At 40.6% G+C, this 20,514-nt stretch overlaps 1 protein-coding gene across 1 annotated transcript in view; it reads left to right on the top strand.

Annotated features, from left to right (window-relative positions):
* Positions 1–20,514, top strand: part of FRAS1 (Fraser extracellular matrix complex subunit 1) — a 446,248-nt gene that overhangs the window by 390,910 nt on the left and 34,824 nt on the right. Inside the window, exons 55-62 of the mRNA XM_082389317.1 lie at positions 1,925–2,171; positions 3,408–3,752; positions 5,284–5,444; positions 5,998–6,145; positions 12,810–13,015; positions 16,137–16,293; positions 18,303–18,503; positions 20,060–20,247. Coding sequence (XP_082245443.1) covers positions 1,925–2,171; positions 3,408–3,752; positions 5,284–5,444; positions 5,998–6,145; positions 12,810–13,015; positions 16,137–16,293; positions 18,303–18,503; positions 20,060–20,247 — 1,653 coding nt within the window. The remainder of the gene's footprint in view (positions 1–1,924; positions 2,172–3,407; positions 3,753–5,283; positions 5,445–5,997; positions 6,146–12,809; positions 13,016–16,136; positions 16,294–18,302; positions 18,504–20,059; positions 20,248–20,514) is intronic.

Genomic DNA, 20,514 nt, shown 5'->3' with positions numbered 1-20,514 from the left:
GTGGTGATCTTGGCCCTGCTTTGGACATGTTGAGTGTGAGTTGCCTTAGAGACAATAAGTTGACAGCTTTATGGGTTGGTAGGAGAGTGCAGAGAGGAGTTCTGGGGTAGACACACACACACACACACACACACACACGTTTGCACATCTCTATGTTACAGCAGTGGTAATTAACACCAGGTTGTGAATGAAAGAGAAAAAAGAGAGAGTGAAAGCAAAAGAGAAAGGACCTACTGTATAAATAGTAAACTCCTTTACGGCAGGATGCCCTGTATGTGTCAGATTTAAGTATTGCACAATACCTGGTACTTATTAGGTATTTATTAAATGTTTTTTCAAAGTAGTTTCATTATTCTTATGGCATCATAAATCTCTGTAAAGAGGAGTGGGCTCTCTCTTTGAGGCATTTCAGCTGGACTAAGCTAAGGAGGCCTCATGTCAAATGTATTTTTTTAAACTTTTATTGAAATGTAGTTGATTTACAATGTTGTGTTAGTTTCAGGTGTACAGCAAAGTGATATATATATACATATATATATTCTTTTTCAGATTGAGTATTGAGTAGAGTTATAAGATATATATATAAGATATATATATAACAAGATATCGAGTATAGTTCCCTGTGCTATACAGTAGGTCCTTGTTGGTTATCTATTTTATATATAGTAGTGTGTATATTTTTAATCCCAAACTCCTAATTTATGTCAAATTTAAATGAGGAATTGGAATAGATAAGCTAAGGAGTCTTTTAGCAAAATAATAGAAAAGAGCGCATACTTGTGGTTTTTAGGGAAAGACAAAAGGCATTGTGTTCTAGACCTAAATAGAGACCTATGAGTGTTTCGTTTAGTTGAGAGCATTTTAAAATGTGGAGCGTAATAAAACTTAATTTGATTAGTTGATTAGATGTGGAATAGTAATTTTCTGTTGATGAAAATTACATGTTTTTCAGATTTGTGTGGCCCTAGAGGTTTAGGACTAATTTCTACACGTTTTAGCTATCTCAGTTACACAAAGTGCAGTCCTGGCCCATTGCCTGTTCACTCAGTTTTAGACTGATCCATAGCCCTGTTTCCATTTGAAGGTTTTATCCTCATCTTTTTTTGAAGACAAAGTAAAACCAGAATAAATCCATATAAGTTCACAATTGTATGCATATAAATTAATTTCTCTATTTTATACCAGGCTAAATTAATTCACATTATAGATCTAGCACGTCTTAATGGCAAAAGATTTAATGGTAAAGTTAAAATTCAGTCTGACTTGTTCACAATGTAACTTTCTCTGAATTCAAACTCTGTTATTCAGTACACTGAGACTCTATGTCAATTTTGACTATACAAGTAATATGGTGATGATAATAAATAATATCTTGTATTTGTTCCATGCTTTAAAATATACTGAGTGCCTTCATTATACGTTGTCTCATCTAGTCCCTCCAGTAAGTATGTGAAATAGGTATATTATTGTTATTTAGCCGATGAGGAATCTGATGTTTGTAAAGTTTCATAGCCTAACCTAGCTTGGAAGTAACAGAACCCGGACTTGAGGCCAGAACTGCACACTCCAGGTTCAAAGATCTTTCCAGTTAAACTTGCCACAAATAGAAGGGGAACTGAGTAATCAAATGACTCTTGCTATCCCAAGTGAGTTAATAAAACAGAATACGAAGAGTTATCTATATGTTTTTCTACAGTCACCACGTGGTGGGAGACATCTTTGCCCTCCATGTCCCTATCCAGTAAATCAACCCCAGCGTACAGAGGAAGAATGGGAAGAGGTGATACAGCAGGAAGTAGGGGCTAGAAGAACCAGCTATTTCATTCAGTGCTTTGCCCACTGGACTTGGGTCCTCTCTTCCCGGGAGTGTGGAGCAGGGAAACCTGAGGCACAGCTTAACTCCTTGTCGTTTCCTTTGTGACAGGTGCAATTTGATGAGCGAGAGGACACCAAGTCCTGCACCATCGTCATCAACGATGACGACGTGTTTGAGAACGTCGAGAGTTTCACTGTGGAGCTCAGCATGCCAGCATATGCCCTACTGGGGGAGTTCACCCAGGCGAAGGTCATTATCAATGACACTGAGGACGAGCCCACATTAGAGTTTGATAAGAAGACCTACCGGGTCAACGAGAGCGCTGGCTTTCTATTTGCACCTATTGAAAGAAAAGGTCTGTTGGTGCCAAAGGTGACAAGGAGCTATAATAATAACTAACATTTATTGAGTCTCTTTTATGTGTCACGTGCTCAGGTTCCATATTAACTCATACGTGGACATACTTCATGTGGTTAACTCATTTAAATCTCCAGAAATCCTAATAACTATCCTACCTACAGTGAGTGCTATCGGAAGGCTTCTCATCTCAGTTCAAGTGGTTAGTGCTCCCATTTATTCTTAAATGAGACCAAAAGACTAGTTATATTTGGCTTTGCAAAAGACTCATGAACCTGGGATTTTTAATCAATCACCCAATCCATAAATATTTAGTAGCCTTGGTCAAGGAGGGTAGTTACAATTTGTAAGAACTGGCTTCCTGTCTTAGTTCTTGGAAGACAGAAAATGTGTTTAAAGATTTTCCTACGTGAGTGTCCCACGTAGAGCTCAGATGAGAAATAAACTGTGAGAAATGAAGGGCAATTCTGCAGGGGTGGAAAGTCAAAACAAAGATTGTATGGATTTATGATTGTGCAATATTGAGACTTTAAAACACATGGAAATTAAATCCCCATTCAAAGCCACAACATGACTGTAAGTGATGACGTCGGGTACTTTGTTGCATCTGCTGACTGCGTGTTAGTGTGACAGACACTGCAGAGAGTACCAACCCTTGGCAATGCCCCTCGGATTACAAGCAAGCCCCGTTGATTGCTCTGGGCCAGCCAGCCAAGCCCAAACAGGTTGTCACCCAGGAAAGTGGCAGCACTAATAAGTAAAGTCGTTTGTTCATGGAGGTGGGGTTTATTTTGTTTTGTCTTCCTTTTTTTAAACAAGCTTATTTCTCCCTGGGAATTAAAGTGCAGAAGTTTATTCAGAAAGGCAGTGAACTGTGCTACCTACCTTCAGGGCACAATTACTTTGCTGGTTGAAGTACCAAATATGTCTCTTATCTCTCCACCTGCTGTGTTCTTAGATGGTGGGCAATGAGTCTTGTGAATTAACAGAGCACAGAATTCACAGAATAGGAAATCCATTTCATGTTGTTTGGTGAAGTATCTGGGGTATATTAGGTCCTCAAGTGGTTTATACCACAGGCTTAAGAAACTGCAAAGCAGGAAGGTTTCATGTCAGAGTTTGAACAGAATATGGAATATGTCAGAGAGAATCAAGCCTGTCAAATTACCAGAGATTTCAAAATCTGAGAAGCGCTCATTCAAATGCTTTGGTTTTCTTGCCATTTGTATTTCAGGGGATTCAAGCAGCATTGTATCTGCAATTTGCTACACGGTCCCTAAGTCAGCTATGGGAAGTAGCCTGTATGCTCTAGAATCGGGCTCTGATTTTAAATCTAGAGGGATGTCTGCTGAGAGTCGTGTGATATTCGGGCGTGGTGTCACCATGTCCACCTGCGATGTCATGCTCATTGATGACAGCGAGTATGAAGAGGAAGAAGAGTTTGAGATTGCCCTGGCAGATGCTTCCGATAACGCCCGCATCGGAAGTGTGGCGTCGGCCAAGGTGCTCATCACTGGTCCCAATGATGCCTCTACTGTGTCCCTGGGCAACACGGCTTTTACTGTCAGCGAGGATGCAGGTAATGGAGAGCGTCTCTGGGGTGCCCTCATCCGTCTCCTGATCCCTTCCTTGAACAATTTCCCCTTAGTTTTGAGAATGCCCTTAGGACATGAGAATGCCATTCCTCAGTGACACCGTTGTCAGTCTGAGGCAGGTAATACTAGGCATCAAGACCAAGAATGGAAGGTAGTGAAGGATAGAGAGTTCCATCCACTTGTCTTGCTCTGGTTACTGACGGCAGGGAGGGATCTGGCTTAGAGTTCACTGCCCGACCTCTGTGGTCCAGAGGGAGGGCGTGGTGCTAAGCATTTTGGCTTGTGAAGGAGGGGAATGTGACCTGTTGAGGATGGAGGTAAATTATTTAGTGTACTGCTAGCTGCCAAAACAAATAAATGCAAAGTTTCCGTGTCTGAACAAATGGAACTTTCTCATTCATATAACAGCCCAAGGCAGTCAGTGGGCAGATTTCTTCCACCCAGGCCTCTTCCCTCTTTGGGCTCCACAAGGATCTCAAAGTCTTCTGCATGCTGCTGGCAGATATCCTGCAAAAGAGGCAGCAGATGTGCTGAGTATCTGCTGATCTGAGCCCCCTGGTCAAGACCTTGCATCTCTTTGAAAGTGAAATTCTGAGGGATAGTCAAAACTAATATTTTGGAGCACTTACTGAATGCCAGCCAGCATACCATGTGCATTCGATTCATTCTCATTTATGTAGAAGAGCAAATGGAGTCCCAGAGAGGTTAAATAAATCATCAAAGACCAGCTACTATGGCAGAGCTGGATTAGAACCCAGACCTTTCTATTATACCATGTTTCCTTTCCCGTACACCAGATGCCCAGCCATGACTGCTTGTCACCTCTCAGCTTATTGGCTGGAAAAATACGATTGATGGGCTTGTCATGTAGCTTTTCTCTGACCTCGATTGTGAAAACAGCTAAAAATTTACGCATGTATCATTAGGACCCTGCGAAGTATGTTGTCACAGCGACCAGAAGATGAGCTTCTTCCGAAGATAAGCAATAAGCACATATGGTTTAAGTAATGATGTGTGCAGCACTCAGATAAAATAGGGAAATCAGCCAGTTAGGAACATTTAATTAGGAACATTCAGCTCCAGGCTCCATAGAGTCCCCTAGCTGGTTTTCCCTTAACTGGCTATTTTCTAGCTCGTCCCTGAGGCCCTAGTCTCTGAGTTTCTTCTCCCTAAATAGACTTGAGATGTTTTCCAGTGGACCCACCTCTCCTCGGTCCATTGTTCTTCTGTGAACAGTCTCCTCGTGAAGCCACAAAACCACTTTCCCCTAAGGGCTGTCGCTCCAGCACCACCTCCCTGAGGCCCCCCTTCAGGTCTGCTCCTGATCTTAATGCCAGTACAAAGAGGGACGCGCCTCTCAGCCTCCCTCGGCGCGAGCGCAGGAACGTCACTGAAGGAGGACTAGGCAAGCTAGTAGGCTGGAGCCGCTGCTGCTTTGAGGGCGGGCATCGCTCTGAAAACCACACCCATTTCTGGTTCAGGGTTGACCCCTGAAACGTGTGACTCTCAATGCAGGCACGGTGAAGATCCCACTTATCCGCCGCGGGACTGACCTTTCCACCCTCACGTCTGTCTGGTGTGCAACGCGGCCCTCGGACCCAGCTTCCGCCACTCCAGGAGTTGACTACGTTCCCAGCTCTAGGAAGGTGGACTTCGGGCCAGGTGTCACCGAGCAGGTGCGCATACAGAGGTCAAAGGCCGGATGGGTCTGACCATGTTGTCTTTAGTCTGTTCTCCAAACTCTCTGGAGGATTATAAAATATCGAAATATTATGATCTTCCCGTTCTTCAAAAACGCAAAGAACAAACTGAGAGAGATCTTCGACAGACTCTCCAAGTGACATTTTCAGCATCTAATATCCAGCACCATGGATTTAGGATAGAAACTGCACTAGATCGATGCAAATATCTAGAAACAAAACACCTACGGTATGTGATACAGAGATGATCATTTTATGGATTTAAAAAATTTACTTTAAGACCACCGAAGAAAGGCAAATTGTCACCTTTGCCCTAATCTCCCAAAGGCAAATGAGTGTTGGTTGGTGAGCATTCTATAAGATTTGCTTTGATTTTCCCTCTCTTTTTTAATTAGAAAAAAATTTTATGGAGGTATAATTGACATATAACATATTAGATTCAGGTGTACAACATAATGATTCAATATTTGTATATATCGTGAAATGAGCACCACAGTAGGTCTAGTTAACATCCTGATTTTTCTTCTAGTATTGCACCTTGACCATCTTGGACGACACTCAGTATCCTGTGATTGAAGGGCTAGAAACATTTGTGGTTTTCCTCAGCTCAGCACAAGGGGCCGAACTGACCAAACCCTTCCAGGCTGTCATTGCAATTAATGACACATTCCAGGACGGTAAGAGATTGGGGATGCCAGCTGGTGGTTCAGGCCAGATTTCTATTTTTTCCTTAACATCCATGTATATGACATTGGAACTCATTCACATTTTCATTCAAGAAATGTGTGTGTGTGTGTGTGTGTGTATGAGTACATGCACACGCACACTTTTACATAGAAATATGGGATAGAAACAATCATTCATGTTTCTGGCATCTGCTAGGCACAAAAAGATGTACGGGCATACTTTGGAGATATTCCAGGTTCAGTTCCAGGCCACCACATTAAAGTGAACATCGCAATAAAGCAAGTCAGATGAATTTGTTAGTTTCCCAGTGTATATAAAAGTTTACACTATACTGTAGTCTATTAAGCGTGCAATAGCATTATGTCTAAAAAACAACATACGTACGTTAATTTTAAAACATTTTGTTGCTAAAAAATGCTAATCATCATCTGAGCCTTCAGCAAATCATAATCTTTTTGCAGTAGTAACATCAAAGATCACTGATCACAATCACCATAACAGATATAATAATAATGAAAAAGTCTGATATATTGGGAGAATTACCAACCTGTAACACAGAGACACAAAGTGAGCAAATGCGGTTGGGAAAATGGCCCTGATAGACTTGTTCAAGGCAGGGTTGCCACAAATGTTCAATTTGTAAAAAACACAGTATCTGCAAAGTGCCGTAAAGTGAAGTGCAACCAGGTATGCCTGGTTGAGTTGTGTCTTCAAGAAGCTCAAGGTCTAGTTGGGGGATCAGATCCTTAGACAGAAAAAAAATAATATATTATGATAAATGACTTAATAGTGTGATAAATCCAGTAGTGTAGGGGCAGAGGGGACTGAACGGTGACTATGTGTGCAAGAATAATCATAGAAGATTTCACAAAGGAGGTGATATTTAAACAGAGTCTTCAGGTGTGGTAGGAGTTAGTTATCTAATGGATAATTTTATCTAATGGATAATAAAGCTTTGTTAAATGGAGAGCTATAGTATACATAAGGTATAAAATTTTGAAAGACACGTATTTGGAGAACAGTGAGATGCTTACTTTTGCTTTGAGCCTGGCAGGAGGTGAATGGAAGAAAATGAAATGGAAAGACAGGTTGGAGGCAAGTTCTAAGAGGTCTTATGTTCCAACATCAGGAATTTGCTTCTGAGCAGAGGAGTGGTGTGATTTTTGTTTGAGGAAACTAATACTGGCCATCTTATGGGTGACGTGCAGGAATGAATAGACACAGGTACCTGTACAAAAATATGAGTCCCCACTGAAGAGCTGACCTAAGTAACAAGAGGATGAACAGCAAAGGACTTCCCCAGTTCTTCTGGGGAAGAACTGATGAAATCTGGAATTGTCAGATTCTAGAGTTGGGTGGAGAAGATCAAGTTACACTTTCACCTCAAGCAGGAGGACCCTCATCAGCATCCCTGGTGATGAATATAGAATCCATGATTAAACTCTTCAGTGACTACAGAGTCACCAGAGAAGGAACTGGCAGCCCAGCAGGGTGATCTTTAATGTTTTGTTTTTAAATAACCTATTCATTTATGTAGTAAAAAAAAGCAAACAGCAAAAAAGGTATACTATGAAAATTGTCTTCCTTCTACCCCTGGCTCCCAACCCTCCAGCTCCCCTCCCTGAAGACAACTATTTTAACCAGTTTTTTGGTTATATATTTGCATATATCCAAAATAGTATGTTATTTTAGACTTAGGTTTATTGAGGTCTAACTTACATAAGTTAAAATTCACCCACCACCACAATCAAGATGTTGAACAGTTCCAGCATCCTACAACATTCTCTCGTGTCCCTTTGTAGTCAACCTCTCCCCATCCCAAGCTCTGGCAACTATTGAGCTGTTTTCTGTCCCTGAAGTTTTGCCATTTCCAGAATGTCATAGAAATGGAATCGTGTAATAGGTAGCACCTGGAATCTTGCTTCTTTCCCTTAGAACACTGCATTTGAGAGTCTTCCATGTTATTGCAAATATGAGTGGTTCATCCCCTTTATTGCTGAGTAGTTTCTGGTGTGAATATAGGTTTTCATTTCTCTGGAGTCAATACTTAGGAGTGGGGTTGCTGGGTCATATGGGTAAGTGTTCGTTTAACATTATTAGAAAGAGCCAGCCTGTTTTCCAAAATGGTTGTAACTACTTTGCATTACCACCAGCGGTGTATGAGAATTCCAGTTGCTCCACATCAGGTTTTTGTGGGACTTTTTAGTTATTCCAGTAGGTGTGTAGTGAATGACTAATGACATTGCTCTCTTTTCAGGTGCTTATTTGCCATCCATATATCTTTTTTGACAGAGTATTGTTCAAATATTTTCCTTATTTTTTAAGTTGGGTTTTCTCCTCTATTACTGCATTGCTGTAGATTCTGGACAAAGATTTGGTTTTTTGCAAATATTTTATCCCAATCTGTTGCTTGTTTTTTGTTCTCTTAACAATGTCTTTTGAAGAGCAAACATTTTTTACTTTTAAGTGTTCCCATTTATCGATATTTCTATTACAGATTGTGCTTTTAGTGTTGTATGTAAGAAATCTTTGCCTAAGCCAAGGTTACAAAGATTTTCTCCTATGTTCACTTCTGGAAGTTTCATAGTTCTAAGTTTTATATTTAGGTTTATGATTCACAAAATGGTAACTTTTTAACCATGAACAAGATAATAACAATTATACTGTTTTATGTTGCATGTTACCTCAGAGTTTACAAGTCATCTATTAAACCTTATCTCATTTTCTCATAATCCCATTGTTTTACTCTTATTTCTATTTTGTGGATAAGGAGACCAAAGTCTAGTAAATGGAGGAACCAGCGTGCATTCTAGGACTTTTGGCTCCAAGTTCACACTCTTTGCACTACACCAAATGGTTCTATTTGGTGCAGTTGGAGAATATGTGGGATTTTTTTTTTTCCTTAAAGAAGTTAAAAAAGAAGAAAAAAGGAAATTCATTTATTCTTTTTATTCTTGAAAAGTCTTCTTATTCTTTTACATGAAAGGATAGTTAATTTCCCTCTGATGAAGTGGAAAGTGAATGGAAAGTCAGGAATCCTGAAATATAATCCCCGCCCACCACTTCCTTGCTCGCTGGCCTTCCTTGCTCAGTGGCTAAGGTTACTGAGCCTCATTTTGTTCATCTATAAATAATGATATACTTATAAGATTGTTGTAAGGATTAAATTAGTTAAAATATGTGAAAATACCTACCATAGTAGCTGGCACGTAGTAGATTTTATTACATGTTAATTTCTTTTCTTCCTGATGCACCTGTAATTTGTCACACTTGCCAATGGGACTCCAGTAACACACACAAACTTCATTGCACTCTGATCAACATAGAAGATTCCATTTAGATTATCCTTGCATTCTACTGGCAGGCATTAGGGTTGCAAACTTAGAAAATGAATATGTTAAATAAAATATCACCTTTCAGGAAGACTACAACAATATATATTCATTCGAGATATTTATCCCAGAGAAAGAAATCTGCAAATCTATTTCAGTAACCCATTGCAATGTTCACCAATTATTTCTGTTGGTTATCCTTCCCAGTAACTGCTGGCTTTCATTGAGTCCCTTCAATGTGCACATTCTAGGGTAGAAAGATCTCTAATGACATTACCTCTAATCCTCTCCAACTTGTGAAACTGAGGTTAAATAACTTGAGATCACACAGAGAGGAGGTGAGGGAGTGAGAGTTAAAACCCAGGTCTATTCTATGCGAGTCCAGCCTTCTGGTTTTATACTCTACCATGCTGACTTTTCATTTTGCAGTTTTAACTGGCAACTGCCGCTCTATGTAACAATGCTTAATGTCACTCAAGAGCCTTATAGAGTCAGCTTCCAGCCTTTCAGAGTGATCTTAGCTCCTTTTATCTTTCTCCACCGGGCTGATTTCAGGCCCTTAAATCATCTAAGTAGCTCATCTCAGAACATTTTCTGTTTTCACCTTTCTCTTCGGCTCTGATACCTGGAATTAGACTTTGGTGTTGCCCTGAGAACTGCTGAGCAAGGCAAGAAAGGCCTTGTAGCCGCTGCTGCACCGCACCTCTGTGTATGTAGCTGTGTCCCACCTACTCATTAACTCAAAGAACCAGAGCCAGGATTTTTCCTAAATCTCAGACTTAACCATCACCCATAAAGAGGGCACCGCATTCCAGGCAGCTGGTGTTTGCACTCACTTTGTCAGTTACTAAGATTAGCGGGTAACAGCGTTGGTTGACATTTTCCATGCCTAAGACTGGTGCTCAACACCGGGGTTACCGAGAAGTAGAGAGCAGAGTCCTGAAATCTATTTCAAGACATAAGACTTACACAAACAAGAAGATAACTACAAATTGATTTCCTCAGAGAGGTGTTGACGGTAGTGCGTGATACCCACTGCGAGCCCATAAGCCTTCACAGAGTGGTTTCCATTTCCCATTCATATACCCCATCCTTGCAGAAAGCGAAGGGGTTCTGCAGTCAGGCAGAAATGACACCCCACAGCCGGCGCCCTTACTTCCTGTAGAGACTGCAGTGCCTTGCAGGGTTGTCAAGAGGATGAGAAATGTTGTGTATGGAAGCCCTTAACACAATGCCTGACCCAGGCTGGGCCCTTTGTATGCCATAACCCCTGCAGATAAATGTCTCCAAACCCACGCATTGCCTGTCCATTGGCTCTGCCTCAGTCTCCCACTGAACTGGGGGCTCCTTAAAAGCAGGGATTTTTCCCAGAAGGCAATCATGAGGAGTGTTCACCCACTGCTTTCTTTTCTTTGATTTTACTTTCTTTTTTTTTTTTTAAGCAGATAGGCATAGGAGTAAAGGTTAATACATGTTAAATAGAGGGAAAGGAGTCTTTTACAACTCAAGAGGAATCTGGGGTTGATTAATACATGACAAAACCCAAACATTACCACTTAGCTTTTAACTCACCTCCAACTTGATGCCTGTCAGACCAGCAAGAAAAATCAATCCAAAGCATTAGATAAAATCTGCCATGAGCAGAAAAGCTTTCTTGCCTGTGTTGCTTTTCATCTGGCAACAAGCTTCCTTCTTGTCCTCATGCAAGGTCATGTCATTCCCACCCACCTCTTAATAGCACAGACGGTTGTCCTGGATGGAAAGAGCCCCAAATGAGTAATGTGCAGGACCTGATGCCAAAGTCACTCATCTTCTTTTTAGAGGTATCTTCTGGGTTTTTCTTTAGTGATAAATGGTAACTGTTAGGCTCAGCTCAGATAATGGATTTGTTTTATATTTGCTAACGTCAACAGTTCTGAGCAGTGGACAGGCTGGAGGCAAAGAGAGCTTTCTACATATTGACTTGCAGAGAGCTTGGTGCTCACCCCGCCTGTGCCTTCCTTTCAGGTTGGGCAGGGCACATCCGGGACGTAGCCAGGAAATAGGTGGCTATAGCTTTAAGGTCAGCTTCCTGCAGCCCCAAAGACTAATTTGACATATGACTGGATGGACTACCTCTTCGTATTGTCCATTCAGAAAATAATAACCAGCACTCAACAAAATGTTGGTCTCGAAAGGGGACATGTCTTAATGCAGAATATTACTTAAGGCCTTGTAGAAAGTAAGGAAGAAACACTGATCCATTATATTGAGAAGCCTGGAGATAGGGGGCAACACAAACCATAATATAATCATTTCTACCCAAATTTGAGTGCCTGCTGTTCGCCAGATTCTGTACTGAGCACCGTGCATACCTAATCTCATTAAATTCAATCCTCCCAATAATTTTACAAGTTAGATATTAACATTTCCAATTTACGTGTTTAAAAAAACCCAAGGCTCAGAAGATCTCAGTAACTTGCCCTATGTCATTCCGCTAATAAGTAGCAGGGCTGGGATGGAAATTCAGACCCGCTTATTCCAGAGCCCTTGTTTTTAACCACCATTTGGCTACGGTCCTTCCCTAAAGTCAGATGAGGCCATGGGAGTTGTTAAAGAAGAGGTAACCCCACAGCAGTAGTCACAGACTTGGGGCCCACTGGCCAAATTCAGCTTATGGATGTGTTTTGTTTGGCTCCAATAGTTTGGGCCTGTATGGAATTTCTTTTTACTATTTTAATTGCCTGCTATTTTAAAATTTAGGAGCTATGACATAAAAATGCAGATCTCTGATTTTGTTTGCAAATAGGAAGACCTGCCAACAAAAGAATGAAGCTGAGGGGCAACCCCCTTTAAACATGACCTGCCCTTTCCCCTTTACCGATGTCCCTGCTCTCCCCTATTGTCTTCCTGGCCCAGGACCAACGTGAGTGGCCATTTCTCATCAGGCTTGCACTGCTGTTTTCCTTTTGGTAGCCTTAGAAGGAACATGAACTTTTCTGGGTCCTCAGGTCTCTATCGGAATTTTCCACATGGCCCATTTCTTTATTTGCATCGCCTGTCTGTATTTGAGATGGTGACTATTGTAAGAAAGAAGCTGAGCAAAAACTGGTGCAAACTTGATTTGTTCTATTTTGCTGGAACTATACTCACAGTGGAAGCAGTTCCCTTGTCCTGAGAGTGGCAGCCAGGCCTTGAAATCTGCTGACTGCCTGTAGTTTATCGGCCTCTGGTGGCCCTTAGTGGAGCCGTCCTGCCAACTGGCCGCCGGTCCTGCCAAGTGGCAGCCAGCTCCCTCAGCATCCCACTAACGATGCCTCCGTCTTCCCTTCTGCTCACCCAGTGCCCAGCATGCAGTTTGCCAAGGATTTGCTCCTAGCAAAGGAGAAGGAGGGCATCCTACACGTACCCATCATTCGGAGTGGGGACCTGAGCTACGAGTCGTCAGTGAGGTGCTATACTCAGGGCCATTCAGCTCAGGTCATGGAGGACTTTGAGGAGAGAAGAAACGCAGACTCTTCACGGATTACTTTTCTCAAAGGGGAGAAAGTAAGTGGATTCATGGTGCCTGAAGGATGGGATTCTCTCCTTCCCTGATGCTTTTATTTGTCCATAGTGAAGTAATTTAGACAAATTCTGAACATCCTAGGAAGTTTCTAATTAACCGTTCATTCTTTTAATAATATCATCTCTTCTATGTGGTTGTCCTCTTTGTCTCCCACTTATGACCAAATACCTATGTCATTGGCTGAGCTGGGATGTTTAGATGACGTAGAACATTTTTGGAATTTAGCAGAATCAAGTGACTGGGGACTCCTCTTAATTTGAACCTACATGGGAGATGAATACACTCCACTAATGTTATCTAGAGAAGGAGGAGACAGCTCTCTAATACCTGGGCCCCAGTTCCAGGGCGACACGCATTCTGGCATAGGACCAATAGCACAGGACTGAGCACCTGTTCAGCTGAGCGCGTTCAAGACAGTGGAGTATTCTCTTGGCAATGTAATGAAAAATGATGCATACGGACACAAGAACTCCTGAGAAACTCCAGTCACTAAGTGTGGCTGCATCAGACTCAAGGCTTGCAACCTCAGTGTATATCCAAAGCATATATTGAATGAGAATCATATTTCTCCATTTTTGGGTCTCAGTTTCAGATGATTGAGTCATTTGTACCCCTTGTTTCGAGGCATGCAGTCCCCATTGGTCAGTTCAAGGCCCTTCTCCTTATTTTGTTGATTTATTCATTTCATTTTACCCCTATTCTGCAGCCACATTCCCTTCCCCACCTGAGAGGTAATCAATCGATTGTACTTAACGTGTATCCCTCTTATTTTGTATTTGTTCTTAAAAAATGTCTGGTTCTTTATGTATATGATTTTTATTTCTAAAACTGCTACCGTGTTATATCTTTTTCAAATGTTTTCTGCGTTTACTCAGCAATATGTTTTAGTATCTGTGCATGTCATTTATGTGTCTATCTAATCTGTTGCTTCAAACTGTTGCCTAGCATTTCATGATGTGCATTTACTACCTTCTACCCATTCACTCTCAGCAGTAGACAGTGAAGACCCTCAGTTTTAGTGCCCAGTCACCTCCTATCATGCTGCCACCACTAACAGTGCTGCAGTGCAAATCCTCTTACATGTCCACTTACACACCCGAGTGGGGATTTCTTTGGATAAAAACTCAGCAGCAAAATTTCTGGACCACAGGGCATGAAAGTACTTAATTTGAAAAAATAATATCAGAATACTTTCCAAAATGTCACTAGCAGTACATGAATGTTGCTAAAACACTACATACTCTTCAACACTTTTTCAATTACTCATCTTTTAGTGTTTACTAATCTGGTATGTATAAAGTGATATCTCATTTTAATTTGCATTTCTCTAATTAATACTATTTTATATGCTTGTTAGTTCATTGAGTTTCTCTTATGAAAATCTATTATTTTTATCCTTTGTTCCTTATTTTATTGTATTGCTGTCATTTTCTTACTGATTTGCAGTACTTTCTTGTATATTCTAAATATTGATCTTAATATTAATAATCCTAAATAGTAACATTAATCCTTGCCGGTTTTAGATGTTTTAGATATTGTAAACATAGTGTCTTTCTCTGTGACTCATCTATTACCTTCGCCCTTGGTGTTCTTAGTTGAACAGAAATCTTTGTTTTGATATAAGCAAACGTGTGAAATTTTTGCCTTATGATTAGTTCTTTTGAAGTTTAGCATAAAAAGACTTTACACATTCCAGGTCACCCGAGGTTCTTCCTCCAGTCTTTACCACAGAAAAAAAAAAAACAAAAACAAAAATCGATAGCGTCCTTATTTGAGACTCTCAAGTCTTTCACACCTTCATGACTCATAAAAGCCCTGTCTTAGTTATGTATTTTATGGGAATTTTACTGGTGGCAGGTTGAAATACATGTTTAAAACACATGTAAATACTATAAATACAATCTTCAGCTTTGAGTCTGCATGTCTGTATTTGTTTTAAGTTCAGAAGAGGATTCTCTGCCTATCCAAGAGGCAGTTTGTAATTAAATAAGATTATAAAGAAAATACAGCTTAATAGTCTAGATGTTACCCACATGGCAATCTCTCATTCCTAAGCACATTTTGGAATCTTCATCTTCTTTGTCATGCTAAGCAATATGTCTTTGAAACTTGTCATTCACTAGAATGTCTTATTTTTTAAGATATACCGAAGAGTCAATGCTTTCCATAAAGAAATTCTTATTGTAAGAAAGATGTGGTAGGGATAAAAAAAGGAACATTCTTCAGGGACTTAGAACCAGGTCAGCAAGCCACAGGTAAATGTTCACAGAGATGTTCTCCCTCCATTTAGTATGACTTAGGAAGTATGACAGTGAAACCTCTATATCCACATATCCTTTGCAATATGGTAGTATAATGAATTTAAAATGGTCCAACTAAAAATAATCACACTTCATATCACATGACTCTACAATCGAGGCTGCTCTGTTATCTAAAATGTTGTGACCTTATTTTACGTTTTGCCAAGAAGACAAGTCCTCAGTAGAGAATATTCAGTTTGGGAAGCGCTTGATTTCTTTCCATCCAACAGGGATTTAGACTGTGTTCTCAGACATTCAGTTCTCAGCAGTTTTCAGATGAGCCACCATGCGGCAACACATTTGAGAGTTCTGTAGCTTTTAAAGGTGTCTTTAGCCTAACAGGAAGGCTTTCTGAGTTCCTTATAAGATTCTTCAATTTTCACAAAGGAAAAGGAATATCATTCAACTCTCCAGGAAGTCTAATCCATATGTTAAACCCTCACCATCAGAAATCTACCTATCATAACATGTACAAAGGTACAGATGAGCCCAGGCAAAATGCGGGAAAGCACACAAATGTTCTACAGGTGATTTTTAGTGATTCATTTTATTGTTTTTCATAACTCATGACCAATAATTCGAAATCATTTGGAATGTTTAATACAAGTCTCCACATATAGGTAGGTCCACTCAGGCATGAACTGTTAAACATTCTATTTTATAAATGAAACGGTTGGGATATTTTTGAATCTGTGTTGACTTTTTGATGCTACAAAGAAGAAAAATCATTTTCTAGGGAAAGCCAAGCAAATTTTTGATATCTCACTGCAAATTTTAATCTTCCTTGTGCCCTTGGCTCTAGATGAAGAACTGTACTGTCTATATCCACGATGACTCCATATTTGAGCCTGAGGAACAGTTCAGGGTCTACCTTGGCCATCCTCTTGGGAACCACTGGAGTGGAGCCAGAGTTGGAAAGAATAACATGGCCACCATCACCATATCCAATGATGAAGATGGTAATGGAAGAAACTGCCTTTAGTTACTCTTAGGTTGATGGGACATGAGCTGATGTTTTACCGATAACATAATTATAGGTGTTTTGAAAAATGAAAGCACTATAAAAGTGTCTACTGATAACAGTCTTAGAGTATTTATATAAAATGTTGGCAGCAAATGATCACCGTCTACAGAGCTCCAGTATTTTAAATCACACTGTTCTCTACCACATCACCAAGAGATAGGGAACGAGTATGGTTAAACGCTAGGACAGAGACGCTAAGACAGACAGAGAATAAAAACTGTTTAAGTCACTGCAATTCAAGAGCAGGATTGGAAATACAATCAGAATCAGTTGAATCCAATGAACTGATTTAAAGTGCTGCCACCTTTCTGGAAAAGTCTAATTTCTCAGTTTTCTTCTCTCTAATTGATTTGGCCTACTAACCTAAAAAAACTTAAATTCTTCAGTCAGGTGTCAGCAAAGAGTGACCCAGACACCAAAGAAAACAAAATCTGTTTCAAATAGGGACATAATTGTTTTATTAAAATAGGTATTTTAATAAATGGACAATAAAACTACAAATAGTAACAGCTGTTTTTATTGAATATTGACTGTATACTAAGAACCATTCTAAGCATATTATGCTATTTCATTTCATTTCATTCTGACAGTAGCCCCTTGAGGTAGGTGTTATTATCCCTATATTATAGGTAAAGAAATTGAACCTCAGCAAAGTTATATAATTTACGTTCTTAGTTACACAGCTGTAAGCAACAAAAGTGCATGTAGAACCTTATTTTAGCAGATTCTAGAATCTACGCAAGAGTCAGTGAGACTCTTAGGGTTTCTAATATTAAAATAGGGACTAACTTGGACATTGGGAAAAAAGCAAAAAAGCCAGCCTTGAAGTTGAATTAGCCCTTTAGCCAAGGAGACTCAGGTTCAAATCCTGAACCTCTCCTGTTCACACAGAAAAAGTGAACCTCTCCTGTTCACACAGAAAACCCAATGACTGAAGCTCAGAGAAGTAACAAGTTCACACTGTGTTACAGTGACACACCTCAATTTCAAAGAGCGTACACAGTAACAACTATGAAGTCTAAAATGAAGCGTATCTTCTACAATTAGGAAGAACTGATTTTCTGAGAGAGAAAGAGGGAAGTGAACATAGAGACATCAGAAATTTCTGAAAGAGTCTATATTTTAAATGGTATAAGATTTGTAATTGCTCCCAATTTTTCCATCTTCTTATCCCACTCTCTCCACCACTACCACGTTGCCCTTCCTCATAAGAATATAATACAAAAGAAGGTATAGTTTGAATTTTTTTAAAAATCAACAATTAATCGTTTCATAGCAATGAGGATAGTACCTCAAATCAGATTGTGTTAGGAAATCTTGTGTTCCTGAACTATTGTTGTAGCCGGTCACTATAACTAGTCGTCCTTAACTAAATAACCTGTGAGAAGTTAGGAAAAGCTAAACGTTGGGGAGCTGAGAGCACTGGGAGGGAGGGTCCAAAAGATCAGAGATGAGAGAGAGATTTGGTACATTTAAGCAGTATATAAATGAAATTCATATCTCATAAATGAAAAGGAGTTGGTTCATACAATCAGTCAATAGATATTTATCAAGGGCTTAACTGTGTCTCTGTCCCTTGATAAATTGTGCAGATTTTTTTTTTAATTGTGCAGATTTAAAAACATGCTGTGAGCTATAATGCCTAGATGGAAACTTGGACATCATGCATTTCAAAGTGCTTAAAAATATTTCTTCCACTATATTGTTTTTAATAAGAAATATGTGAGAAACAACTCCTGCAGAATCACAGATAAATTCCTTTTTCCAAAGTATTGCTTAGGGGTATATACTGATTGATTTTTATTGACTGCAAGCTATTTTGCCTTTGTATTGTTAACTAATGTGAAAAATTCCCTCTTGTCATTAGAAGGTGTTTTCATGGGAGGTGGAGTTCTTTGTCACTTTTCCAACTTGCTCTTGTTTTCCTAACCTTGTTTCCTTAAGCTCCCACCATTGAGTTTGAAGAAGCTGCATACCAAGTCCGGGAACCCTCAGGGCCAGATGCCACGGCCATTCTGAACATCAAGGTGATCCGCAGAGGGGATCAGAACAGGACGTCCAAGATTCGCTGTAGCACCCGGGACGGGTCGGCCCAGTCCGGTGTGGATTACTACCCAAAGAGCCGAATCTTAAAGTTCAGTCCTGGTAATTGACTGCCAATCCCAATCTGTAGGTTTTACTTAAGAGAGAGGCAAATATCTTATATTTGAAGAGAGGAATGAGCAGAAAAATGAAAGAGAGAAACAGTATTTCCAATAGCATGAAGTACTTATTAAGCACACATTTGAGATTGTGGGAGTCTTTAAATTTTCTAATTAGTAAAAATGGCATGGAAAAAGAAAAAAAAAAGGGCAAAGAAATGCTTTACTTCAGAACATCCTAGGCATTTTGGCTCATTCAAAAGGACTTTTTGTTGCTGCTGTTGTTAGCCTATGATTTGGTTGAGCGATGGGAGCACTTGATTTTTTAAAAATATACATGAGTTTTTGTATATTTTTGAATGTTTGTCATTCAGCAAACATTGGTACAAACCACTGTGCTGGGCCCCTCGGGGATTACTAAACCCAGAAGGCACAATCTCTATGCTCAAGTGGTTTGACATCTACTAGGAGGTGCTATGAAGATGAGTCAGGGAAGAAGGATGGGATTCAGGTCACAACCAGCTGTTTAACTGTCTGATGTATTTATTTAATGGAAGGAATGAGACAGAGGAGGAGTTGAATTGTATGCTTGGCTTTTTCCCAGAACTTTCTGGAGCAGTATAAGGTGAAAAGGCTGTTATAGAGCCTGGCACCATTTGTGATGTAGCCAGAAGTGGGCAAAAGTGATAGAAGGCCTTTTCAGAGATGTGTTGGCAAGTGGAGGGAGAAAATGACTCCCTTGGAAATGGAGGCGGGGGGGGGTCTCTATATGTCCCCATCACCCACTGGAGCTTCAGAGGGCTTTCGGCTCCATCCCATGTGCGTCTGGTTCGTGTTTACAGGGAAGGTAGGTGCCCTTCCTCCACATCCTCACAAGGACCTCTCTTCCAAGTGTCTTAGCTTTTTCCTTTTCTGCATAAGCATCTGGGGGAAAGGCAGGTCTTAGAAGTAACCTAGCCCAGATGTCTATAGGAGAGGAAGAAGGGCACCTTGACTATTGCCCGAGATATCTGCACCTTCAGAGAATCACTTTACAGAAAAGGAAGGGGGTTTCTGAGCTCTAACCCTCCCCATCCCAGGCTGCCAAACCTTCACATTATTGTCTTTGCAGAAATGGCCTGGTAGGTAGCCCTTGAGCTATCGGCCCCCAGGAGACAGCTTTGAAGGATGGTGTGCAAACGCCCAGCCACACAGGGGCTCATGCCTAAATGTAAAGGGGAAAGAAAAGTTAGGCAAAAAACCTCATGGCCAGGGTGGAGTGTATTTTGGATCATAGATTTTTATTACCACCAGCTAGTGTCAGGCAGAGGCCGTTAATCCTCATATGGTGTTGCATGGTAAATCTGCAGTACTGAGCCTCCACCACAGGTGGAATTTGGCCAAGAAAACAGATTTCTCACTTGAGATGGGGCCAACGTGATAAGCAGCCACTACGTTGATAGGACACCTCTGAAAGGAAAGGGCATATTTCAACATAAAGCCTCAGCAGTGCCAACCTGCACTGTCTTAAGTGGGTCACTAATGAGGACCTTTGCCCTCTTTGTTCTGTCCTTGGCGAAGGTGTGGATCATATCTTCTTTAAAGTTGAGATCCTGTCCAATGAAGACCGGGAGTGGCACGAATCGTTCTCCCTAGTCCTTGGCCCGGATGACCCAGTGGAAGCTGTGCTTGGTGATGTGACCACTGCCACAGTGACGATTCTAGACCAGGAGGTGTCAGGGAGCCTCATCCTGCCAGCGCCGCCCATTGTGAGTCTCTCGACCCAAAGGATCGTTGCTTATGTCCTAGTAATTAGATAAGAACTTGAGAGAAGCAGGACTTCCAATGCTGCATGTCTTCGTTTTTCTAACACAGTGATTTTTTTTCTTTTTTTTTTTGTTTAACATCTTTATTAGAGTATAATTGCTTTACAGTGGTGTGTTAGTTTCTGTTGTATAACAAAGTGAATCAGCTGCACCTATACATATATCCCCATATCTCCTCCCTCTTGCGTCTCCTTCCCATCTTCCCTATCC

This window comes from Balaenoptera borealis (genome assembly GCF_965194805.1).
Source record: "Balaenoptera borealis genome assembly, chromosome: 4".
Classification (NCBI taxonomy): Eukaryota; Metazoa; Chordata; class Mammalia; order Artiodactyla; family Balaenopteridae; genus Balaenoptera; species Balaenoptera borealis.
The sequence above is the reverse complement of the archived record's forward strand: the minus strand, read 5'-3'. Positions and strand labels throughout refer to the sequence as shown.